A 27,700-nucleotide genomic window follows, 5' to 3' on the forward strand; every position below is an offset into this window, starting at 1 on the left:
GACACTAGAATAAGCACACATTTGATTGGTAAATCATAGTCAAAGTCAAAGTCAAAGTCAGCTTTATTGTCAAACAACTGTTTGTACAGGACATACAGGTGGACGAAATTGCGTTTCTCTCACATCCACGGTGTCTATAAATATAAAGTGTAAAAGAAAAATAAAAAAGACAACAATTTAAACAGTCGCATGAGGGGGGGGAAAAATATACAGGGGAAGAAGATATTACCAGAATATCTATAATATCTATCTAAGTATTCAGATGGGAGTGCAAAGTGCAATGTAAACAGTGTAAACAGTTAAAACAGTTAGCAGCATTTTGAGTCCGGAGTAAAGTGGCTAAGTGATAGATGGTGTGTGTGTGTGTGTGTGTGTGTGTGTGTGTGTGTGTGTGTGTGTGTGTGTGTGTTGTGGGTGAGTGGGGGGGGGGGGGGGGTGGGGTGTAGTGTCTCAGTTCACAGTTCAGTTCAGATCAGATTGCAGGGCAGAGTGAGAAGGGGGGGGGGGGCCGGGAGAGAGTTCAGCTTCCTGACAGCCTGATGGATGAAGCTGTCTCTCAGCCTACAGCTTCGAGCTCGGAGGCTTCTCAGTCGTCTGCCGGATGGCAGCAGTCTGAAGAAGCCGTGTGAGGGGTGTGTGATGTCGCCTGCCACGCGGAGTGCTTTGCGTGACAGGCGTGTGTTGTAAATGTCCTGGAGGGAGGGGAGGGGGGCACCGACGATCTTCTCAGCTGCCCTAACTGTGCGCTGCAGCGTCCTGCGGCAGGACGCCGTGCAGCCTCCGTACCACACAGTTATGCAGCTGGTCAGGATGCTCTCGATGACGCCCCGGTAGAAGGAGTGCATGATGGAGGCTGAGGCTTTTGCTCTTCGCAGTTTGCGGAGGAAGTAGAGGCGCTGTTGAGCCCTCTTGGCCAGTGATGCAGTGTTGGTCTTCCAGGAGAGGTCATCTGTGATGTGCACACCCAGGAATTTGGTGCTGCTCACTCTCTCCACCACCACACCGTTGATGGTCAGAGGAGGGTGCTGGGTGTGCGCTCTCCTGAAGTCCACAACAATCTCCCTTGTTTTCTCTACATTGAGAGAGAGATTGTTGTCACCGCACCATGTGGCCAGTTGGCTCACCTCGTCTCTGTAGCTGGTCTCATCGTTATTGTGGATGAGACCTACCACAGTTGTGTCGTCCGCAAACTTGACGAAGAGGTTGGTGCTGTGTTTCGGCGTGCAGTCGTGGGTCAGCAGGGTGAAGAGAAGGGGGCTCAGCACACATCCTTGAGGGGCCCCTGTGTTCATGATGATGGTGCTGGATGTGTACCTGCCGACCCGGACTGCCTGTGGTCTCCCAGTCAGGAAGTCCAGCAGCCAGTTGCACAGCGACGTGTTCAGCCCCAGCCGGTCCAGTTTGTGAATCAGCTGCTGTGGGATGATGGTGTTAAATGCTGAACTGAAGTCTATGAACAGCATCCTGGCGTAGGAGTCTTTAGTGTCCAGGTGGGTGAGAGCTGAGTGGAGGGCTGTGGAGATTGCATCATCGGTCGATCTGTTGGCCCGATATGCAAACTGGTAGGGGTCCAGGGTGGGGGGGAGGATGGACTTGATGTGCTGCAAGACTAGCCGTTCGAAGCACTTCGTGATGATGGGCGTCAGTGCAACGGGACGGTAATCGTTGTAGCTGGATGGGGAAGCCTTCTTGGGAACCGGGATGATGGTGGAGGCTTTGAGGCACGTGGGAACAGCAGCTTGGCTCAGGGAGGTGTTGAAGATGTCCGTGAAGACATCTGTGAGCTCCGCTGCACAGTCTCTCAGCACACGACCAGGTATGTTGTCCGGGCCTCCAGCTTTGCGTGCGTTGACTCTGGAGAGGGAACGCCTCACGCTGGCCGAAGACAGGGACAGCACCTGGTCATCCGGAGGGGGTGGAGTCTTCCGTGCAGGCGTGCTGTTTTGTGCCTCAAAGCGTCCAAAGAACTCGTTCAGGCTGTTCAGCAGAGCGGTGTCACTGTCACAGGTCTGTGGTCGGGGTTTATAGTCCGTGATGGTCTGGATCCCCCGCCACAGGCTCCTGGTGTCTCTGCTGTCACTGAAGCGGTGGGCTATCCTGCTGCCGTACTGCCTCTTAGCATCTCTGATGCCACGGTTCAGGTTGGCCCTGGCTGTTCTCAGGCCAGCCTCATCTCCTGCTCTGAAGGCAGCGTTCCGGGCTCTCAGCAACCTATGGACTTCCCCCGTCAGCCATGGTTTCTGATTTTCCCGTACCGTGATGGTCCTGGTCTCTGTGACATCATCGATGCATTTAGTGATGTATGCAGTGACAGTCTCTGTATATTCCTGTATGTCGATGTGGTGGTTGTAGGTGGCTGCCTGCTTAAAAATGTCCCAGTCTGTGGTGTCAAAACAGTCCTGCAGAGCAGAGGAGGCATCCACTGGCCACACCCTCACTTGCTTCTGAACTGGTCTGGTGACTTTAGCCCTCGGCCTGTATGCTGGCATTAGCATGACAGTGAGGTGGTCAGAAGCACCCAGGTGGGGGAGGGGTGACGCCTTGTAAGCTCCTCTCTGAGTGGTGAAGACCATGTCCAGTGTGTTTTTACCTCTTGTAGGAAAGTCAATGTGTTGATGTAGCTGTGGACACACTGACTTGAGGTTAGCCTGGTTGAAATCACCAGCCACGATGAGGAAGCCGTCTGGATGGGCTGTCTGGTGTTCGGTGATGGCACATTTCAGTTCAGATAGTGCCCTGTCTCTGTCCTTGTTGTTAGAGCAGGGGGGAATATAAACAGCAGCTAGTAGAATGGCTGCAAACTCCCTCGGTAGGTGGAAAGGCCGACACTTTAAAAACATGAACTCCACCAGGGCTGAGCAGTGCTTCTGTGTAACAACAGTGTCCTTACACCATGCATCACTGATGTAAACACAGACCCCGCCACCGCGGGTCTTACCTCCTGCAGTGAGGGCCCTGTCTGCCCGATAGCATGTTAGCTGGTCGAGCTGGATGGCGGAGTCCGGGATGCCGTCGTGGAGCCACGTTTCGGTGAACACAAAAGCACAACACTCTCTCACCGTCTTCTGTGTGGATCGGATGAGCTGTATGTGGTCCCGTTTGTTGTCCAGGGAGCGTACGTTGGCTAGGAGGATGGATGGAATAGCCGGCTTGTTTGGGCTAGCCGCTAGCCTGGCTCGGATACCTCCGCGCTTGCCGCGCTTCCGCCTTCTCGCACACCGCTTGCGGCGCCTCCTCTGCGGGCACGGAGCAGCTGTGGGGGTCGGTGTTGTGGTGGGCCGCCGGAGTAATCCGAGGCTTCGTAGCACCTCGACGTCCGCCGGGTTTAAGTCCTTAACTCCGGTGCTGCCTATGGTGAGCAGTCCCTCACGGCTGTATGTTTGCCGTGGGGCAGATAAACGCGACGAACACTTACACACACGAGACGAAAAAACACACGTAAAACAAGAAAACACCGCATTATCAGGAGAGAGAGTGGTCGCTGCATGTACACGCGCCGCCATTTTGGAAGATCTGTGCTGTAAATCATAGTGTAACGACCTGGAATGACACTTTATGTGTGGTGTTGGAGTTGTCCGACTTTTTGTGTGGCTGTAAACGCATCACTGGCTAAGTGCCATATGTGCATGTGTTGGCGCAAGTGAGAAAGAGCGAGCGGCTGCTGTTGATATAACAACGTTGCTTTCGGTCTGGTTTATACTGCAGAAAATGACCACTTTTGCTAGATATCTTTTTTTTACTAATGTTTTGGTGATGTGTTTATGGCCGACAATAAAGAGTTTTGCTCAGTAAAGTGATGGATGGAATTCATGTCCTCAAAGCGTCTCGACAGACGTTACAATATTTGAACAAGGATGACGAAAACTGTTTTCTCTGTCGTGTCCGTGGGTCGAAAATTGTTATGCGCTTATTTTTTTATTTGATTTTGTGCGTGGCATAGATTTGCCGTGCGCAGAGGACGCTTGAGCAGTGCGCAATTGCACAGGCGCGCACCTTAGAGGGAACGTTGGTTGGGAACTGAGGGTCCACATGTAACGTTCACAGTCAAAAAGCATCCCGGTAAAAAATGCAAAGGAGTTATTTATTTCCTTTACTGTTTACGACAGGAGGTAGAGTAGAAACACTGTTTACAATATGATAGAACAAGACATGTTTTACAGAACTGCTTCCGGTGAACAAAATATCAATGAAACACAGAGCATTCTGAACAAAAAACAACAGCAAAACGCCCAGATAAAAGGGGTGGAAGGCTAAAAAAAAGCACAGAATTACTGTTTCTAATCTCCGCCATCTTCAGGGCTAGGCCATGTGTTTTCATCTACATCGCACCTGACATGCACCTGGTATGTCGGATCCACCCTTGGGAACCATTGACTGTGATGTCCCTGGGACCAGCATCCATGGCTTCAAGGTGGTACATCTGGTCATGTGGCCCATGGTCATAAACCTTCCACCTCCATTTTTTTTTCCATGTTTGGTGGTAGCAGGGGTGTATATTGTAGCGTTCCGGAAGAGTTAGTGCTGCAAATGGTTCTGGGTATTTGTTCTGTTGTGTTTATGTTGTGTTACAGTGCGGATGTTCTCCCGAAATGTGTTTGTCATTCTTGTTTGGTGTGGGTTCACAGTGTGGCGCATATTTGTAACAGTGTTAAAGTTGTTTATACGGTCACCCTCAGTGTGACCTGTATGGCTGTTGATCAAGTATGCCTTGCATTCACTTGTGTGTGTGTAACGCTGTTTGTGTGGAGGAAAAGCGGATGTGACGGCAGGTTGTAGAGGACGTTAAAGGCACGCCCCCAATATTGTTGTCCGGGTGGAAATCGGGAGAAATTCGGAAGAATGGTTGCCCCGGTAGATTTTCGGGAGGGGCACTGAAAATCGGGAGTCTCCCGGGAAAATCGGGAGGGTTGGCAAGTATGATGATTACAAAGGTCCTCAAGCTTTCATCCTCCTGAACCTGCTCTGGAACCAAAGCGCAGGTGGAGATCATTGAGAAAGGCAAGGTATTGTAGGGTCCAACACAGGCCTGGGCAATTATTTTGACTCAACGGGCCAAATTTAGAGAAAAAAATGTGTCTGGGGGCTGGTATATCTATTTTTAGGAACACTAATACAAAACCTCCCAATAATGTCTGATTGAATGCTAAAAACGCTATGACAGACCACATTAAACGGAATGGAATTTTAATTTTTTTTACTGAATGACACCCAGAATGTACATGAAACTAAAGAATGTGGGATTTACAATATTAACTATGAAGGATAAAACACTGAATATTGACAACATATGAACGTCACACACTGTCTGGTGCCTCGTCTGAGCTGCTGTGACTTACATTACCATAGTAACTAATTAGGTTACCATAGTAACTAATTAGATTACCATAGTAACTAATTACATTACCATAGTAACTAGTATATCATGCAAAAGCGCAGATTCCAACCATTGAAATACTTTGTAAAGTTCAAGACTTACGGTCATTGGGAAAAAAAATCACTGCACATCATAATGGCAGCTACAGTTTCCATCTTAAAGATCTAAAAAAATAATTTGGAAACGTCCGGCGGGCCGGATTGAAAAGCCCCCTGGTCTTAATTTGCCCAAATCTGGTCCAACCTGACATCTGTGAAGGAGTAACCTCGCATTTGCAACTGCTGCACACATGGTAATGTTTGGCCCCTCCCTGTCCTGGCACATCAACTCTGGCCCTTTTTCATGATTCTCGACACCTTTTGGCCAAATTGAATCCTACCTCATCTCTGTATTGGAATCCATGAGGGGCCTGGTTGGCCTCCATTTCCATAACTCTCTGAAACAAAGTTGATGTACATCTCATTACTGTTTACCACAACCTATGACTGTGTAGGTCAGTGTTTTTCAACCTTTTTTGAGCCAATGCACATTTTTTTTCATTAAAAAAACACGGAGGCACACCACCAGCAGAAAAGGTTAAAAAAATGAAACTCCACCAGGTTGTCGTGCCTTATTAGGGTCCGCACAGGACCTTTTCAAAAGGAATCCCAAAGGGAGTCCTTTTGCAATGGGACGAAAGGACCCTATTGAAATTGTAATGTTTATTATTATTATTAGGGTCCGCACAGGACCTTTTCAAAAGGAATCCCAAAGGGAGTCCTTTTGCAATGGGACGAAAGGACCCTATTGAAATTGTAATGTTTATTATTATTATTATTATTATTATTATTATACCGACCCCACAAAGAACGCTAATTTGACCCACTTAACATGCTCCAAAACTCACCAAATTTGACACACAAGTCAGGACCTGCGAAAATTGCAAGTTATTAACAAAACCAACCCCCAAAAATAAAAATTGCGCTCTAGCGCCCCCTAGGAAAAAAAAAAACCAAACTGCCTGTAACTCCCACTAGGAAGGTCGTAGAGACATGAAACAAAAGAGACCTACATTTCATAATTTTACATCCTCGGGCAAAAACCAACAGGAAGTTGGCAATTTCCCCTTCAAGACAAATTTGTACTAAAAAAACTGCTTTTTACGTCTTTGACCTCTAATTTGACCCCCTTAAAATACTTCAAAACTCACCAAACTTCTCACACACATCGGGACTGGTAGAAACTGCGATCTAAAAAAAAAACCAAACCCCAAAACTCAAAATTGTGCTCTACATAATTTTTGGAAAAAACAGACAAAAAACTGCTCCTCAGAGGAAAACTCTGACAAAACTGCTTGTAACTTCCGGTAGGAACGTCGTAGAGACATGAAACAAATACCTCTATGTAGGTCTTGCCTAGTTTTGAGTTTGTTGTTGTTTCCTGTGTGTAGTGCTTTAGTTCCTGTCTTGCGCTGTTATTTTGGTGACCCTTCCTGTTTTGTTGGTGTTCTCCTGTAGCAGCTTCACGCCTTCCTTTGAGCGCTATTGCCCGCACCTGCTTTGTTTTCGCAATCAAGACTATTTAAGTTGTGCGTATGCTATCCTTCTTTGTGGGGACATTGTTGATTGTCATGTCATGTACGGCAGTGGTCCCCAACGTTTTTTTAGCCGCGGACCGGTCAACGCTTGACATATTTTTAATTTTTTTTTCATAAAGAAATACAATCATGTGTGCTTACGGACTATATATATATATTTTTTTTTTTAATGTCTTGTGCGGCCTGGTACCAATCGGCCCGGTGGTTGGGGACCACTGATGTACGGGATGTGCTTTGTGGACGCTGTCTTTGCTCCACACGCTGTAAGTTTTTGCTGTCCTCCAGCATTCTGTTTTTGTTGACTTTGTAGCAAGTTCAGTTTTACTTTTGTTTCACATAGCCATCCCTATGATTCAGTGCCTTTTTCCTAGCGGGACTTGCCTTTTGTTAATTTTTGGTTTAAGCGTTTCATACCTTTTTACCTGCACGCTGTCTCCCGCTGTGCTCTGCATATTGGGACCACGACAAACCATCCTCGACGCGTTGTTCCGACTTCTACAAAGCAATGAACTACCTGCTGCCACCTACTGATATGGAGTATTACAAGATTACCCTGCCAAGCTCTACACAGCACAGGCACTAGACAACGGCACATTATTATGATTATTGATTTTTCCAAAAATATTTTTTGGACCAATTAGGCGAAGTTGCATAGTTTCCCACGGCACACCAGACAATATCTCACGGCACACTAGTGTGCCACGGCACAGTGGTTGAAAATCACTGGTGTAGGTTACCTACTTGCAAAGCTCCTCTCCAAGGGAAAGGTGTAGAGCTGCTTCATCCGCACTCGGTGCTTGGACAATGTCAACGTACTTGTTGTACGACTGACGCTATCGGTATTGTCAAATATTTCATGGTCTTTCACAATTCTAGGTTGATTTTCTCGCACTTTTATTGCGTTTTTTTGCAACAACCATATCTACACTGGCAAGATCGTGATCATTATGGAGGAGCTTTCCTCTTCCCCCAGAGCAGTGATTCTCAAACTGTGGTACGCCAAATAATCAATATTCAAACACAGTGTTAGTGTTCAAACTGTGTGTATTGTTACACACAATAATGGCTCAAAATAATACATAAAAACTTCTGAGTTGTTTTTGATGAATACTCAGGCATACTATTGTTAGAATAATTGTATCAAAATGATCACAAAAACTTTGTGTTTCAATGAGTTCTCGGCGAGTAGCCAAAACATGTCTTTGAACCTACCAAGAAGAAGGCTTGTAAGACTCCACTGTGTAGGGGGGAAGCAACATGAAGGTGTTCTGTTACTTTCATGTACTGTAATCAACAGAAATATATTGTCTTGACCCAAGAACTATTACAAAAGCGAAGAGGAAGCAGGACCAGACTCCCCTCCAGGCACCGCTTCTTTGAACTGTTTTACGACCTTTCCTGTGAACTGTCTACGACCTTTTCTTTTGAACTGTTCTGTAACCAAAGGCAACGCTGTTTACGACCCACGTCCCTTAGAAACAGCTGTTGCCATGTAATCAGGGAAAGTCCAAATAAAAAGAGGTGACGTACAATCTTTCCCCAGAGCGTGCTGAGACACTGTAATGTCCAGGCGTCTCTCCTCAAATTGAGCCAAATTGAATTCTGTCTCTGTTTAATTCCTTGCTTCTTGTCTCGTTTAATAGATGCCATCAGTGTTTGAACCTGACAACTATGCTACTGTATTTTAATGTTGGTCATTATGGTGGTACTTGGAGAGCCAAGTGTTTTCTGAGGTGGTACTTGGTAAAAATACTTTGATAACCACTGCCCCAGAGGGAGACGTTGCATTCTTCACAGCAAGACAGGGCAATTATTTTGACTGGAATTGCTAAAAACCACTTCAACATTTCATGAAACATATTACAATTAGAGAAAACAAATGCCCAAACCGGAAAGGCAATGTCCTAAATAACAGATTGACAGCTAAGTCACTCAGTCATTTAGTCTTTACTTCCTCATTCGGGTTCTGCGGACATAAACAAAATGATCGGCTGATTTAGCTGTCAATCTCGGCTTTTTGTTGGGAGTTGTAGCTTGTTTAAGAAAATGTAAGCATTGTGGAAACGTGTTCACTGACTGCATTTTGTGGGAGAACGCCATGAATTGTGTTAATGGGGCCACAAAAAAACGATGCAGTGCCAGTCATGCTCTCATAGATGAACCTCTCCTTGGACTCTCTCCTTTAAAGCTCTGATTATTTGTACCTGTGGTATTATTGTTTGTCTATTGCAGGGGTGTCCAAATGTTTTTTGACTTGGGGACAGCAATGGACTAAAAAAATGGGTCCGACTGCATGTAAAGTAACATACATATATACATATATATATATATATATATATATATATATATATATATATATATATATATATATATATATATATATATATATATATATATATATACACATACATACATACATACTTATAAAGCCTATACATGTGTGTGTATGTATGTATATATATATATATATATATATATATATATATATATATATATATATATATATTTATGTGTGTCTGTATATATGTGTATATATATATATATATATATATATATATATATATATATATATATATATATATATATATATATATATATATATATATATATATGTATATAGTCTATACATGAGTGTATGTATCTATATATATGTATATACATATGTATATATATATATATATATATATATATATATATCTATATATATATATATATATATATATATATATATATATATATATATATATATATATACATATGTATATACATATATATATATATATATATAGATAGATATATATATACATATTTATATACATATATATAGATACATACACTCATGTATAGACTATATATATATATATATATATATATATATATATATATATATATATATATATATATATATATATATATATATATATATATATATATATATATATATATAAACATATATATACATACTGTATTAATAAAATGGATGTATAATTAATCATTCATATAATTAGATATTAAAATTATGTAAAAGTTGGACACCTACCTTATTTACTTCCTTGACGTCCTCCTAAAAGTTTTGTAATCATTTGGAAATATCAAGCAACTAAAATGCGGCCAACATGGATAAGTGAGGAGAGAGTGTTTTGCATTTTTCCCATCATGCATTGCAGGGGATTTGTATGGGTGTAATTTTAAATTATGTGTTGTGCATGGACTATTTTTTTTAATTAAAAAAAAAAAATAATGACAATGTTCAGTGAGCACGTTGTATGTTGACTTTCTGTGTTGTTTTTTTTGCGCCATGAGTGTGAATTTTTTTATTTAAAATTGCTCTGCTACTTAAACTTCAATGTGTAATTAAAGCTGCAAGCAGCGATGGACGGGACCGACTTTGATGGCACATAAAATCCAAACCGGAGCAGCAATTAAAACTCTTTCATCAACTTTTAATCAGAAGGGTTTAATCTCTCTCCTGTGCTAGTTTGAATCCGACACGACAAACGTGCTCAGAGGAGATAATGTTTGAAAAAAGGTGACCGGTTTTTACAAAACTTTTGTTTTGAAGGGGGAACTGCAAACTTCCTGTTGATTTTTGCTGGGTTGTCAATATATGAAATGTAGGTCTAAGTGAGACCTACATAGAGGTTTTTGTTTCATGTCTCTACGACATTCCTACTGGAAGGCAGGCAGTTTTGTCTGTGTTTTCTTCCTAGGAGCAGTTTTGTCTGTTTTCTTCCTAGGGGGCGCTAGAGCGCAATTTTGAGTTTTGGGGTTGGGTTTTTTATTAGATCGCAATTTTTGCCAATCCTGATGTGTGTGTCCAGTTTGGTGAGTTTTGAAGCATGTTAAGGGGGTCAAATTATAGCTCAAAGAGGCAAAAGTGACTGTTTTTACAAAACCTTTGTTTTGAAGGGGGAATTGCAAACTTCCTGTTGATTTTTGCTGAAGGATGTCAGTGTATGAAATCTAGGTCTAAGTGAGACCTACATAGAGGGTTTTGTTTCATGTCTCTCCGACATTCTTAGTGGGAGTTACAGGCAGTTTTGTCTGTGTTTTCTTCCTAGGGGGCGCTAGAGCGCAATTTAGAGTTTTGGGGCTAGATTTTTTTATTAGATCGCAATTGTGGCCAGTCCTGATGTGTGTGTCAAATATGGTGAGTTTTGAAGCATGTTAAGGGGGTCAAATTACAGCTCAAAGACGCGGCGGTATAATAATAAAGAAATAAATAAAAACCTTACAATTACAATAGGGTCCTCTGTCCCAAAGGGACATTCGGTCCCTAATTAATGGTCATCAATCTGAAGTGCTGACATTATTCACAGGATGGCGGCAAAGATGCAGCAATTATACTGTCAGATATTTACAAAAAAGTTGGCCGATTATGTCCATATTATCCATGTGTCTCACTGTGAGTGTTTGTGTTTTGTTTACCTGCCTTAGGACAATGCATGCAATTTAGCTTTTGTGCTAATTCCAGCATATTTACGTTGAAGCTATTTTTGCTGACTCATTAATCAATATGTACTATCCTAATTCAAATAAATAAATAAATAAATAACACAAATAAAGAAATCAATATGTACTATCCTAATTCAAATATATAAATAAATAACACAAATAAATAAATAATTGTGTTTAGATTTTTGAAAATGTGACAACTGGTTGGACAAACGCTTGTTAACAACTGAAATAAACATATTATTAAACATTGCGATAAAGAACCACCCTAGACAAGTTATTTTTTCCTATATATCTTTATTATTATTTCCCATATACTTCTATGTCTTTCTTCTATACAGGGAGGGTCTTTAGTGGACGTACATAGATTTTCTATAAGGTTCTAGAGGGAGTTTACTTCCTTCATTAAATATTTTGGCAGTTGACGACAACAAGAGAACACATTTTCTATACACACACACACTCTTTAAGTACAGTACACACACACACACACATCCATAGGAGGAGATATTCACAGGATAGATTACATCAATACCACACAGACAAGGAAATACACACATGGAGGTACAGTACTTGTCATTTTTGAATCGTCGCTTTCTCTCTTACACACACACACACACACACACACACACACACACACACACACACACACACACACACACACACACACACACACACACACACACACACACACACACACACACACACACACACACGCACACACACACACAATCTTGTATTTGTTACCTTCTTGAGACCTCCGAAAAATGCCTACCTCTAGTATTATAATAAAAGTCGTAATTTTTCCTCAACGCAAGTCAAAATTTTACAAAAAAAACTGAACATTTGTGCAATATTATGATAAAAGCTGGAATTTTACTCAATAACCGTCGCGATTTTACGAGGAAAGCTTAAAATGTTAGCAATTTTATGAAAAGAGTCGTAATTTTACTCGACAAAAGTCACAATTTTCTAAGAAAACTTTAAAATTTTGGCAATATTATAAAAATAATCAGAATTTTACTTTGCGAAATTATGACAAAAGTTATAATTTTACTCAAAAAATTTCATTATTTTACAACAACAACCAAAAAATTGGCAATATTGTGATACAAGTCAGAATTTTGTATGACAATTGTCGCCATTTTGCATTACAAAGTAATAATTTTACATAAAAATGTAATAATTTTCAGAGAAAATATTGCAATATTACAAAAACAGAAAGAATGTGATAAATTGTTCCCAATTTTATAAGAAACAAGTCGACGCATTGTGAGAAAAAGACTGCTTTTAGTTAATTTTTTGTTTTTAATTGTTTTTTAATCTTCATTATTTACTTCAAGTTATATCAGTATGTCTCTATATACATTTATTTTGGCCAAAGAGCCCTATATTAATTTCTTACACACACTTGTTATTTCATATGTTGACCAGAGGGAGGAGCACTTTTAAAACCGACACACAGTCAATTAGAAAAATCCCTCCTTTTTTGGGACCACCCTAATTTTGATATATTTCCCCACCAGGGGGTGCAAATGAGACATTCTCTATTAGACGCCATGGTTCATATGGAAGGTACTTTTCCTTGTTGTTGTCTCAAGAAGGGTAGAAATACAAGAACACTTTGGTGGTTATGAAGAGTTTTTTTTTGTTTTTTTGTTTAGATATAAGTGTTCACTTCATATTTGGTTTCTATTACCGACGACTCTGCAACACCAAGTCCAGTCTTGTGGTAAAATAACAACAGGTGACAAGATGCCGATGCGTGACAAAAGAAATATTCTATTCGATATTTTTCCAGAGGCCATTATAACAGTCTTGCTGTCTCTCTCTCTCACACACACACACACACACACACATACACACACACACTCACGCACACACACACACACACACACACACGCACACGCACACACACAAATAAACACAGGCACACGCACGTCCCAAGCACACACTGCTTCACAGTGTCGATAGATCTGTCTTTACAGTCCAAACATGAATGCAACACCATTAGTGCTTGTAATATGAGCAGAACAAAGATCATATATTTGGCTTCAATAACAAATATAAGAGATAATACCTGAATTTCGCTACATGCACAATGCATAAACTTATCGGTGTATTCTTCCACTCACCGTGACCGGGAACATAATAACGTATAGTCCGACATCGTAACGCATAGAATCATGTGTGACCTGAAGAAAAAGGCAGTGATTATACAGTAAAGAAAGCGATGCGTTCAAAAGCCTTCGCCTACGTCACGACCGGTTATTCCGAGGTTTTCGGGGGTTACAAAGACAACGGGGTGCAAGAAATGTGTGAACGAGAGGCAAAAGCGGTGGTCGGTGGAAGATGGCACTGGTGCGGGTCCGGGTCAGACTGCGTTGGTGACGATGAAGCCTCTGTGTTGCTCATTGCTGGGCTCGGGAGTGATGCTCTTGGACAGACGCTGCACATCACAACGCCACACAGGAGATATCAGGTTAGCATGGACAACATTCACAGCGCTTCACTTTCCCCACATTTTGTTATGTTACGGCCTGAGTACAAAATGGAATAAATACATTTTCGTCCTTAAAATTCAACACAAAATACCCCATAATGTCAATGTGAAAGCGTTTTGTTTGTTTTCTTAGAATTTTTTGCAAATTTATAAAAAAAATTAAGAAATATTTAGGGATGATGTTCGTTCGATAAGAAAAGAACAGAGTCCTCGGACTCGAATCCCTTTTTGAGAACCGGTACCCGTTATCGAGACCACTATAGTAAAGAAAAAGAGTTGGTTCTTTATTCGAATCCCTGAGAACGAATCCCATCCCACAGGAAATGCCCATGGAAGCAATGTTATGCCCATTAGATTGTAGACTCGTACTGACACCTTGTGGCGATACGAAAATACTACGCGTCATTAGTTTGGGCACTTCTGGGTTGGCGAGTCAGTTCAGTTCATGAGACAATTGAGAAGTAGACAAGTTGTGTTAGCTCCTACAAGCCTTGGAAATGATAAGTCTGTAAGTAAACTGTTTAACTTGTTTATATAACTCAATATTAAGGTGGAAAGTGGTTAAGTTTTATACTAAGATGTTTATTGTAAAAACGATTTTTGTGCACTGTTTCAATGGATGTTTTGAGGACTTAAAATGGCTGCCAGTCGTGTATTTCCACCATCGAAATAGTTTCAACACTCAGAAGTATTTGTTTGATGATAGTACTGTATATTTGTGTGAAGCTAATATTTACATATTGTGTATTACATTTCAGTATGTTAATTGAATCACATAGCTTATACATTTGTCATTGTGTGTATTTCATTTAAAAAAAATAAAAAATAACAGTCCAGTGCAAGACAAAAGAAAAGATAGGAAAAGACAAAGCAAGATCAACAACAATAAAGAGCCTAAATGGATTAATCTGCTTTGGAACTTTATTAGACGTCTTGTATTGTTTGTTAGCTGTCTGCCAAGCTGTATAACCTCAACACGTACTGTATAATGAGGGCAGAAGAGGCAATATACAATTATTGCCAGGCTTCGCTCTCATGTAAGGGAAGCATTGTTGATTGATGACTGTAGTGTTCTTGGTGTCATAGTGTGTGTAGTTAGTATGTTCCAATAGCAGCAGAAGTGCACTTTTTGGAGAGCTGTATTATTTCCAGTTTTGTGCCCAAAGGACTGATTTTATTTAACACTATATTATTATTTATGCACCTATAGTGATCACAGAGACAGGTTGTTTTTGTGTTACTGTATATATTTGTTTTTTTTGAAAAATCTCACTTAATATACTTTGGCTAACAACAGTCAATATATATATATATATATATATATATATATATATATATATATATATATATATATATATATATATATATATATATATATATATATATATATATATATATATATATATATATATATATATTTTTTTTTTAGGGGGGTAACAGTCAATATTTATTTATTTATTTATTTTATTTTATTTTTTTCTTATAAAATAAAACTGAGCTATTGTTAAACCAAATATTGTGTTTTTTTTCCATATACAACAACCTATCTCGATTCGATAAGAGAATCGATAAGGAATCGGTTCGATAATGGGCTCGAACTCGATAATTTCTTATCAAACATCATCCCTAGAAATATTACATAAAATGTTCAATACGTATTTTAAGTATTTACAGACTTTGCCATGAAGCTTAAAAATGAGATCAGGTGCCTCCTGTTACGACTGATCATCCTTGAGATGTTCAGCTGTGGTAAATTCAGTTATTTTAAGGGGAACTGCACTTTTTTTCACAATCATTATAAGAGACAAGAACACAGGTCTTTTAAAAAATTTTTTTACGATTTTAAAGATGATAAAAAACGCTTGAAAGATACGGCAAATGGAATTCACCGTTGTAGCCTTCAAAGCCCTCTAAAACAACTTCAAAACCATCCATTAACGTTTTATATACACACGGCAAGTCTATATATAATGTAGTAACAGACACGTTCATAACAATCTGTAATGTGTACAATATTTACTGTATTTCGATCATTTTAAGCATTGCCGGAACTAATTTCTCGGCGCATTTATTTCCATTTACATAGCTTCTGGCAACATGTGTATTGGATTGATACCCAAATGTGTGGTTTCATCCAATACTAATGTAAAGTATCAAACAACAGAAGAATAAGTGATTATTACATTTCAACAGAAGTGTAGATAGAACATGTTGAAAGAGAAAGTAAGCAGATATTAACAGTAAATGAACAAGTAGATTAATAATTCATTTTCTACCGCTTGTCTTTCATAATGTTGACAAAATAATAGAATGGAAAATGACACAATATGTTACTGCACATGTCAGCAGCTAAATTAGGAGCATTTGTTTTTTTTTTACTTACTAATCAATCAATCAATCAATGTTTATTTATATAGCCCTAAATCACAAGTGTCTCAAAGGGCTGTAATAAAAGACAAGTTGTCTTGTATGTTTACTATTTTATTTAAGGACATAATATTTAATTGAAATAATACACATATGTTTAATGTACCCTAAGATTTTTTTTGTTAAAAAGAAGCCAATAATCCAATTTGTTGTGGCCCCTTTATTTAGAAAAGTATCAAAAAGTACCGAAAAGTATCGAAATACATTTTGGTACCAGTACCGGTACCAAAATATTGGAATCGGGACAACACTACAACCTGGGAAATATGTTGTTTTTTACTGTACTGTACTAACAGAAAGATAACAACTTGAAAATGACATATATGTTTAAAAGGGGTGTCAAATATAACAAGTTAACTTATGTGATTGATCACAAAACATTATTGCATTATTCATGTATAGTTGCAGATTAATCACGTCATTTATTTAGATTTTTTAAGAAGTATTTTTTGTATTAATTTATTTTGAGCTCTTTTACAATAACCACAAATGGTTCCCTGAAAGGCGGCGAGGGTTGTTATTAGGTCGGTGATGCATACGCACACAAAATTTTGCTTAAAAAACAAATAAAAACCCAGGACTTTAGACAATACTTTTACCAGGTCTTGAGCAAAAAAAAATTGTGTATAGCATTCTGAGGATGAAATAATTCAAATATTGATGTCTTTTTTTTTGGTTAGTTTGAATTATGTAAGCATGTCATTTACTGTGATTAATCAAGTTTAGACCAAAATCCAAATTCAAAAGTGTGATTAATGTGATTTAAAAAATATCATTTGACATCACTAATATTTAACACACTGTAGCTAAACGATATTACACAACATTGTATTATTACTGTACATTTTTGGACTTATTGTATTTTTCCCTGTCAGACTCTTCTTTAGTATTCTCCTTTTACTGTTTGGGCAGCAGATTGGTTTTGCACTAACAGTGAAAATGTGTGGGATTGGTAATTAGCACTAGGGGTATCCCGATCCGATATTGACATCGAATATTGGTCCCAAATCAGCAAAAAAACAAAAAAACAAGTATTGGATTACAAATCCCAAAACCAGTGAAGTTGGCAAGTTGTGTAAATCGTAAATAAAAACAGAATACAATGATTTGCAAATCCTTTTCAACCTATATTCAATTGAATAGACTGCAAAGACAAGATACTTAACGTTCGAACTGGAAAACTTTTTTTATTTTTTGCAAATATTAGATCATTTGGAATTTAATGCCTTAAACATAATTAAAACAAAGCTGGCACAAGTGGCAAAAAAGACTGAGAAAGTTGAGGAATGCTCATCAAACACTTATTTCTGATAGTTGTTACTGTACCATGTTGTTCCAGACTACAGCAAACGTTAGCCTGATTGCAAAAATTGTAATAAATCCATTAAACGAAGACAGTTTGCTGTTTCCTTTAACTTGGACACACACATCTATACCTTTGGCCAATCTAAGACAGTCATTTCCAGGAGTTATCTCACCCTCTGAGAAGTTTTACTAATGTTTTCCAATGTTGTAAAAATGTGTAGAATAAATATTACATTTCCACATTTCTGTCAATGAAGATTTGCGTCAGCCTGCAACACATAGTCATTTTGATAGTAGGTTAATATAGCTAATTAGCCACTTACATCATGTGTTGTCTTCATTATAACACTTATATAAGACTTTTAAAGTCATTTTAATAGTAGGCTAATATAGCTTGTTAGCCATCATTATAACACTTATATAAGTATTTTAATTATTTGCGGCTCCAGACCAATTACTTTTTTGTATTTGCGGTCCAATATGGCTCTTTCATCATTTTGGGTTGCCGACCCCCATTTTAGTACAAAACATGCATCAAATTCAATTCAAGTTTGACCAAAAAAAAAGTATAAAAATAGATTCACATAGTGTGAAATTATTTTCAAAAGGAGGTTTGAAATACATTTCTGCTTTGTCGTTGCTATTTTGATTATTTGGACTCATCTTTGCTCGATGCTGCCTGTTGGGTTTTTGTATGTTTTTTCTAGCTCGTTTCTACGAGGCTTCCTACATGGCCTGCCTTCTTGTTTTTGTTAAAACTTCTATTTTTGTGTTTTGCTGCCTTAAGTGAGCTTTCCATCCTTTGTGACTGCACCTGCAAAGATGTCATCACATTCTGGGACAAGGCCGCGCAGTCATAACGTGTACTGAGACAGCTGTAAATATTGTTATTTTCGAAGAAAAAGTGATTTTCTTTTGAAACAAATAAGTCTGAATTGTAACAAGAGGCCCGCACTATTAATTGGACTGTTGTCTCACAGTAGAGATGTGCTATATTTTAATTGGAAAAATAAACCGCTTTTAAATAACGCTTTACCTATAAATTATGATTGCAATATGACTTCATCTATGACTTCAATGTGACCAGCCAGGACACACCAATTCATTTTGATTTAAGACACAATGTCATAACACTAAAGAGTTAAAGGAGAAGTGTAAAAAGTGCAAAATATTTAGTGACTTGGAGGTTTAATTAAGAACAATATACTGTAATTTCCGGACTATAAGCCGCACCTGACTATAAGCCGCACCAGCTAAATTTAGGGGAAAATACAGATTGCTCCATATATAAGCCGCACCCGACTATAAGCCGCAGGGTTTTGATGTGTAATTACCGTAGTATATAGGGGTTCCTGCTACCACGGAGGGGATTGTCGCGACAGAGATGACTGTTTGGGAACGCAAAGCGTCCCATTTATTAACAATAAATCTTTCAATCATTCAATCAAACTTTCACATCTTTGACATGGCGAACAGCATTCGTGCAGAGTACAAATAATACAACGGTGCAAAGTAATACAAAGTGCTCGCATGTACGTTATCAAAATAACCAGCCTGCCGGTATAGGAAAAGTCAGTCTTTAATCATTGTGTCATCGTCTTCCTCCTGCGTACTGAAACCACCGAAATCCTCTTCGTCAGTGTCGGAGAAGAACAGGCCGTAAATAAGCCGCACTGTTGTATAAGCCGCAGGGACCAGAACGAGGGGAAAAAGTAGCGGCTTATAGTCCGGAAATTACGGTACTTTGGGTACTACCGGGTTGTTTGAGCCTGCCGTTCCGCCAGAGAGAGAGAGAGAGGGTGAGTGTGAGTAAGTGAGAGGAGAGAGAGCCAAGTTACTGCGCCCCTGAGACGTGACAGTGGAGCAACTTGAACCTGTGAGTTATGGTCTAGTCGCCGTCCACTTATTCAGCATCTAATATGGGTAATATTTCAGAAAAACGCTGTATTATTCTATTATTCAACGTGGCAGCTTCTGTTTTTGCCGGACGTCGGAGCACGGCGCATCAATTGAGCACGGCACATCAAGTCCGCACAGAGCAGAGCGGATCGTGCGGGACAGGAAGTAGTGAACAAAATACAAAATAAAACACCGGGTTAATTTTCAAAAATAAAATGCACTGTGTTTACGGCGGATCACATTTTTCTCACAGTAGAGTTTTAGATATAAATGATAATTGGGTTATACTTGTATAGCGCTTTTCTACCTTAGTTTATTGTGACTTTGCTATTACTGTGTGAGTTAACAAAATAATAATAATGATACTAATGATAATAATAACAATAATAAGAAGAATAAAAATGATAATGATAATAATAATAATAATACTAATCATAATTATTATTATTATTATTATTAATAATAATAATAATAATACTTTCAGCATTCTGGGGATATAAGATGTAGGTTATCTGTTAGGAATATTACCATCTGTATTCAAACTTGATTCATGTTGATTATGCCTGCAGCACAATTCCAAAAAAAGAAAGGATACAGCCCTACTGGCCCCTGGTCAATATTTTTGGCCCTGTATTGCGTTTCAGTTGTTTAGTCTGAGCATTAAGTGGGAAAGACCATAAGTTACAACTTGATGGTGTTTTCATCAAGTTAAGGGAAGAAGGACAGATTTTCACATTGAAGTTTTTTCCATTTGGGTATTTATTTTTGTATTTTTTTTTCAAAGTTCATGTTGCACTGTTCAATGTTCAATATTAAAGTGCTTATCTTTAACAATAAATAGCCTAATAATAAACCAGTGTTTTGTTGCTTTTCATGTCTTCCAAGCATATGATAATGTGAATTAACTCATTATGACAATCATTTGTTGACACAAAAGAAATGGCAATCACTTTTACCTACAAAGGACACACAGCTAAGTAGTTAGCTTCCTATTAGCAAATTTAATTTTACATTAATTTCCATATTGTGTAAAGGACCAAAAAAAAAATTCCTGCCCTTTTCTGACTTTGAGCCCCTGCCCCTCTATAATCATGTGCACGTCCTTGACTCCAGCCTTTAAATAGACCCCCCCTTTTAGACCAGTTGATCTGCCATCTCTTTTCTGCTCTGCCCCCCTCTCCTGCATGGAGAGGTTTTTAGGTGACCATTAATGACGCGCAAGCTGTTCAAATTCAGGACCCGGGGTGGAAAACTCCTCTGTGCATCAGTTGGGGACGTCTCTGTGCTGCTGACTTGTCTCTACTCAAGATGATCCCCTGCTGGCCCCACTATGGACTGGACTCTCACACTATTAACTAGATCCACTTGACATCCACTGCACCGGTCGCCCAGGGGGGTCCCCACATTTGCGGTCCCCTCCAAGGTTTCTCATTGTATCCCATTGGGTTGAGTTTTTTCTTGCCCTGATGTGGGATCTGAGCCCAGGATGTCGTTGTGGCTTGTGCAGCCCTTTGAGACACTTGTGATTTAGGGCTATATAAATACACTTTGATTGATTGATTGATTGATATGGCCCCATTTGTTGCAGTTTCCTGACACATGAAACGTGACAAATTGGGGAGAGCTATCCACTTTAGCCTCCAGTAAGGATGTCCGATAATGGCTTTTTGCCGATGTCCGATATTCCGATATTGTCCAACTCTTTAATTACCGATACCGATATCAACCGATACCGATATCAACCGATACTGATATATACAGTCGTGGAATTAACACATTATTATGCCTAATTTAGACAACCAGGTATGGTGAAGATAAGGTCCTTTTTTTTAATTAATAAAATAAAATAAGATAAATAAATTAAAAACATTTTCTTGAATAAAAAACAAAGTGAAACAATATAAAAACAGTTACATAGAAACTAGTAATGAATGAAAATGAGTAAAATTAACTGTTAAAGGTTAGTACTATTAGTGGACCAGCAGCACGCACAATCATGTGTGCTTACGGACTGTATCCCTTGCAGACTGTATTGATATATATTGATATATAATGTAGGAAACAGAAATATTAATAAGAGAAACAAACAACCCTTTTGTGTGAATGAGTGTGAATGAGTGTAAATGGGGGAGGGAGGTTTTTTGGGTTGGTGCACTAATTGTAAGTGTATCTTGTGTTTTTTATGTTGATTTAATAAAAAAAACAACCAAAAAAACCCGATACTGATAATAAAAAAAACGATACCGATATGTTCCGATATTATCGGACATCTCTAGCCTCCAGTGTTGAATATCATAAAATGTGTTTTGTGGAAATTCCAACTTTGACCACAGCGTCAGTTGCTATGTAGAGTGGCACTTTCCATCATCTTCAGCAGACTGCATTGCAAAATGATTCTACCCATATGAATCCCTTCCCTGCTGTAATTAAATACCTAGTAAGAAAACACACGTTTTGAACTGTTCACTCATCTATCAGCAGAAGTTAACTTATGTGTACACTACCGTTCAAAAGTTTGGGGTCACCCAAATAATTTTGTGGAATAGCCTTCATTTCTAAGAACAAGAATAGACTGTCGAGTTTCAGATGAAAGTTCTCTTTTTCTGGCCATTTTGAGCGTTTAATTGACCCCACAAATGTGATGCTCCAGAAACTCCATCTGCTCAAAGGAAGGTCAGTTTTGTAGCTTCTGCAACGAGCTAAACTGTTTTCAGATGTGTGAACATGATTGCACAAGGGTTTTCTAATCATCAATTAGCCTTCTGAGCCAATGAGCAAACACATTGTACCATTAGAACACTGGAGTGATAGTTGCTGGAAATGGGCCTCTATACACCTATGTAGATATTGCACCAAAAACCAGACATTTGCAGCTAGAATAGTCATTTACCACATTAGCAATGTATAGAGTGTATTTCTTTAAAGTTAAGACTAGTTTAAAGTTATCTTCATTGAAAAGTACAGTGCTTTTCCTTCAACAAGAAGGACATTTTAATGTGACCCCAAACTTTTGAACGGTAGTGTATGTTTGTCGTTTGCCTCGGTGGAGATGTCAACACTGGACAAACAGTAAAACGGTCTCCTTCCTCCATTTCACCGTACCATATGCTGTTAGCACATTACAATATTAGCTCCGATGATGAGACGAAGGATTTTTCCCCCATCATTACAATATGACAGGTGTGTGCTTATAATACCAAGCAGTGAGTGATTATTCAATGAATGAAAGGGCTTCCTAATATAATACTGCTTTTTTTTTCTTGCTCATGTCTGACCTCGGCTTTTTGCCTTTGATGCTGACATGCTCACACGGGTTTGGTCTCGACTGTGCATGAGGCACCGTGAGAGGAACAACTTGACCCAAAGCATGGAGGAAAGAAGAAAGGTACCTGTTTGAGTGTGCCTTTGGAATTGACGAGGTGGTAGACCATGTAAGCAGGCACGCAGATTAAAGAGGACACGCCGATACAGTAGCCAAGGACCGTGGTCCAGGGTGGGTACTGGTAGTCGAACAGCTTCACCTCTGGAGGGAAGGCCAGGAAGCTGATGATGATGAACTGTAAACGAGGGACAGATTAAAAGACACGCCTCACATGTATTACAATACTCTCAAAGGACAATAAGCTACAGCAGAAAGTGAACTTGGATATACTTTAGAGCAGTGGTTCCTAACCATAGGGCCATTGTTGGGCACCCACTAGAAGGCCACCAAAAAATATCTGTTTCTCAGCTGTGGTCCATATGGACCGCAGCACTATTCCGTTGTAATACACTTTTCCGCCACTTGAGGCAGTAATGGCAATATCAAACAAATGTTTCTTAAGCGCAAAAATTATGACTAAAGTGATGAAGCTGTAATTTAACTTGCACTTTAATTTTGACGGTTTAAGTAACATATATATTATTAATTTTTATTAATTGAGTTCGAATTTATTTGAGCACTGCATAATTGTATGTATGTATGGGGCGGTATAGCTCGGTTGGCAGAGTGGCCGTGCCAGCAACTTGAGGGTTCCAGGTTCGATCCCAGCTTCCGCCATCCTAGTCACTGCCGTTGTGTCCTTGGGCAAGACACTTTACCCACCTGCTCCAAGAGCCACCCACACTGGTTTGAATGTAATTTAGATATTGGGTTTCACTATGTAAAGCGCTTTGAGTCACTAGAGAAAAAGCGTTATATAAATATAATTCAGTTCACTTCACTTCACTTCACTACATTGTATACGCATCTTATTTTTTAGTACCGTATTTTTCGGAGTATAAGTCGCACCGGCCAAAAATGCATACTGTATTTTTCGGAGTATAAGTCGCTCCGGATTATAAGTCGCTCCGGCCGAAAATGCATACTGTATTTTTCGGAGTATAAGTCGCTCCGAAGTATAAGTCGCTCCGGAGTATAAGTCGCACCGGCCGAAAATGCATAATAAAGAAGAAAAAAAACATATATAAGTCGCACTGGAGTATAAGTCGCATTTTTTGGGGGAAATGTATTTGATAAAACCCAACACCAAGAATAGACATTTGAAAGGCAATTTAAAATAAATAAAGAATAGTGTACAACAGGCTGAATAAGTGTACGTTATATGAGGCATAAATAACCAACTGAGAACGTGCCTGGTATGTTAACGTAACATATTATGGTAAGAGTCATTCAAATAACTATAACATATAGAACATGCTATACGTTTACCAAACAATCTGTCACTCCTAATCGCTAAATCCCATGAAATCTTATACGTCTAGTCTCTTACGTGAATGAGCTAAATAATATTATTTGATATTTTACGGTAATGTGTTAATAAATTCACACATAAGTCTCTCCTGAGTAAAAGTCGCACCCCCGGCCAAACTATGAAAAAAACTGCGACTTATAGTCTGAAAAACACGGTAATAAAGAAGGAAAAAAACATATACACGTCGCACTGGAGTATAAGTCGCATTTTTTAGGGAAATTTATTTGATAAAACCCAACACCAAGAATAGACATTTGAAAGGCAATTTAAAATAAATATAGAATAGTGAACAACAGGCTGAATAAGTGTACGTTATATGAGGCATAAATAACCAACTGAGAACGTGCCTGGTATGTTAACGTAACATATTATGGTAAGAGTCATTCAAATAACTATAACATATAGAACATGCTATACGTTTACCAAACAATCTGTCACTCCTAATCGCTAAATCCCATGAAATCTTATACGTCTAGTCTCTTACGTGAATGAGCTAAATAATATTTGATATTTTACGGTAATGTGTTAATAATTTCACACATAAGTCGCTCCTGAGTATAAGTCGCAGCCCCGGCCAAACTATGAAAAAAACTGTGACTTATAGTACGAAAAATACGGTATATTTGATGAGTATTTATTTTTGCAATCAGTCTGACCTAAGCCTTGACAATAATCTTTGTGATGCTTTCATATCATTTGACCAGGTTTATGCTGTTAAACTGTAAGTAAGCTAGATATAATAATTAAATATGATTAAATTATTTCTAATTTAGTGTTAATATTTGAGTGGGCTCCGGGGCCCTCTGCAGTGGAAAAGTTAGGCCTCTAGGTCAAAAAGGTTAAGAACCCCTGCTTTAGAACAGAGGTCTTCAACAAGGACTCTACAGAGGCACCGCAGGGGTGTAGTGACATTTTCGGTTGGTTGAAAAGTTTCCGCAAATGTGAATGTCTTTAAAAACACATTAACATTGATCCAACATAGCACATATCTGTGTTGCATTCAAGGAACCTTGTTTAAAGTTCGAAACAGAGCTAGTTTTTAAAGACAGGCAAGGTTTAAGACCCAGTAAATGAGCTAATAATAATAATGATAATCATAATAGTGATGTATTATTATGATTGTTATTACAGTATCCACTGATGAAAATCCTACATCAATCAGCAAATATCTACCTTAGACTATAAAGTAAAGGAAAACTGTACTTTGCAGGTTTAAAATAAAAATATTAATAAATATTTTGTGTTATTATATTCATGTTAGCATTTAGGATAGTTAGTAGGGTTGTCCCGATACTAATATGTTGGTACCGGTACCAAAATGTATTACGATACTTTTCTAAATAAAGGGGACCACAAAAAATGGCATTATTGGCTTTATTTTAACAAAAAATCTTACGATACATGAAACATATTTTTCTTATTGCAAGTTTGTCCTTAAATAAAATAGTGAACATACAAGACAACTTGTGTTTTAGTAGTAAGTAAACAAACAAAGGCTCCTAATTTGTCTGCTGACCTATGCAGTAACATATTGTGTCATCTTCCATTCTATGATTTTGTCAAAATTATTAAGGACAAGTGGTAGAAAATGAATTATTAATCTACTTGTTTATTTACTGTTAATATTTGCTTACTTTCTCTATTAACATGTTCTATCTACACTTCTGTTAAAATGTAATAATCACTGATTCTTCTGATGCTTGGATACTTTACATTGGTTTTGGATGATACCACAAATTTGGGTATCCATCCGATACCAAGTAATTACAGGATCATACATTGGTCAAAATTTGTCCAGGGACATATTTCCCGAGTTTATAAACATAATATAACATTTTTTAAAGACGAAAAAAGATTTTGTGATATTGATGTGATCATAGTAGTATCAACTAGATACGCTCCTGTACTTGGTATCATTACAGCGGCTGTCAGGTGTAGATCCACCAATGGCGTTTGTTTACATTGTGACGCCGGTGAGCTACGGTGTGTAGTGAAGCATGTTTAGCTATTCCTCGTCCTGCAGGGACGATACTTGTAAGAAACGTACTGTATTTGTCCGCATGGAGGCGAGGATTAGTGATTTAGAAGTAGCTAAAACACTGCAAACTGCGGCTGGACGTTAGCCGCTAGCTAATGTTATGTACACTACCGTTCAAAAGTTTGGGGTCACCCAAACAATTTTGTGGAATAGCCTTCATTTCTAAGAACAAGAATAGACTGTCGAGTTTCAGATGAAAGTTCTCTTTTTCTGGCCATTTTGAGCGTTTAATTGACCCCACAAATGTGATGCTCCAGAAACTCAATCTGCTCAAAGGAAGGTCAGTTTTGTAGATTCTGTAACAAGCTAAACTGTTTTCAGATGTGTGAACATGATTGCACAAGGGTTTTCTAATCATCAATTAGCCTTCTGAGCCAATGAGCAAACACATTGTACCATTAGAACACTGGAGTGATAGTTGCTGGAAATGGGCCTCTATACACCTATGTAAATATTGCACCAAAAACCAGACATTTGCAGCTAGAATAGTCATTTACCACATTAGCAATGTATGGAGTGTATTTCTTTAAAGTTAAGACTAGTTTAAAGTTATCTTCATTGAAAAGTACAGTGCTTTTCCTTCAAAAATAAGGACATTTCAATGTGTTAAAGTGAAATTAAGGGCCACTTCATGGTGTGATTCCTGGGCCATCGGGTTGAATAGTTGTAGACTGACTACTCTACTGCTCTAATGTCGTCCCTTTGAGAAGGTATAATAAATTGTTTCCTAAAATATGGTGGGTTTATAGGGACACAAGTCTGGTTACACAGTGATGCTATTGGGACGTCACTGAAACCCCATAGTTTGAATACCAGAATGGGGGTGACACAAGGGGAGGGGAAGTGGACGGATAGGTGATAGGTGATAGTCCTGTGCAGGACTCTCACCAGCAGAAAGATAGGGCAGATGGCGACCCAGCAGATCCTCCAGAACCACCCGGGGTAGAAACCAAGCATGACCTGGATGTCGTTGCAAAAACGGTTGGTTCCTGGAAAACACACACAGGCACGTGTACTATCTCACCACTTGAATCCACAATGGGTACAAAAACGTTTAAAAAAACCCCCACGTTTATTTATTCGCTATAACACAACGTCCCTTATACTGCTGTCTTTTATGTCAAGGCAATAAAGTCCAGACTGACCGTAGAACCAGGAAACGGCGATGACTTCCAGCAGCACCACGGTGATGACTGCAGGACCTGTGGCGTATTCTTCAAACAGCTTCACCACGAACGCTCCGCCCTGATCCAAGCAGGGGCACAAAGAATGTCAGGGGGAAAAATGTATCTGACGACTTTTGTCCACACAGATGACGGTGATGCAATAACACATGTTGAGCGAAGCCGTTAATTACCGCCTTCCTTTAATTGACGGCTGCAGATAAAGG

General features: G+C 39.0%; 1 protein-coding gene across 1 annotated transcript in view; it reads right to left on the reverse strand.

Annotated features, from left to right (window-relative positions):
* Positions 1-11,696: 11,696 nt before the first annotated feature.
* slc6a4a (solute carrier family 6 member 4a) overlaps positions 11,697-27,700 on the reverse strand; it is a 39,759-nt gene continuing 23,755 nt past the window's right edge. Inside the window, exons 11-14 of the mRNA XM_062068068.1 lie at positions 27,456-27,555; positions 27,199-27,299; positions 22,929-23,096; positions 11,697-13,854 (exon numbers count right to left, since the gene is read on the reverse strand). Coding sequence (XP_061924052.1) covers positions 13,780-13,854; positions 22,929-23,096; positions 27,199-27,299; positions 27,456-27,555 — 444 coding nt within the window. The 3' untranslated portion in view covers positions 11,697-13,779. The remainder of the gene's footprint in view (positions 13,855-22,928; positions 23,097-27,198; positions 27,300-27,455; positions 27,556-27,700) is intronic.

This window comes from Entelurus aequoreus, linkage group LG13 (assembly GCF_033978785.1).
Source record: "Entelurus aequoreus isolate RoL-2023_Sb linkage group LG13, RoL_Eaeq_v1.1, whole genome shotgun sequence".
Taxonomy (NCBI): domain Eukaryota; kingdom Metazoa; phylum Chordata; class Actinopteri; order Syngnathiformes; family Syngnathidae; genus Entelurus; species Entelurus aequoreus.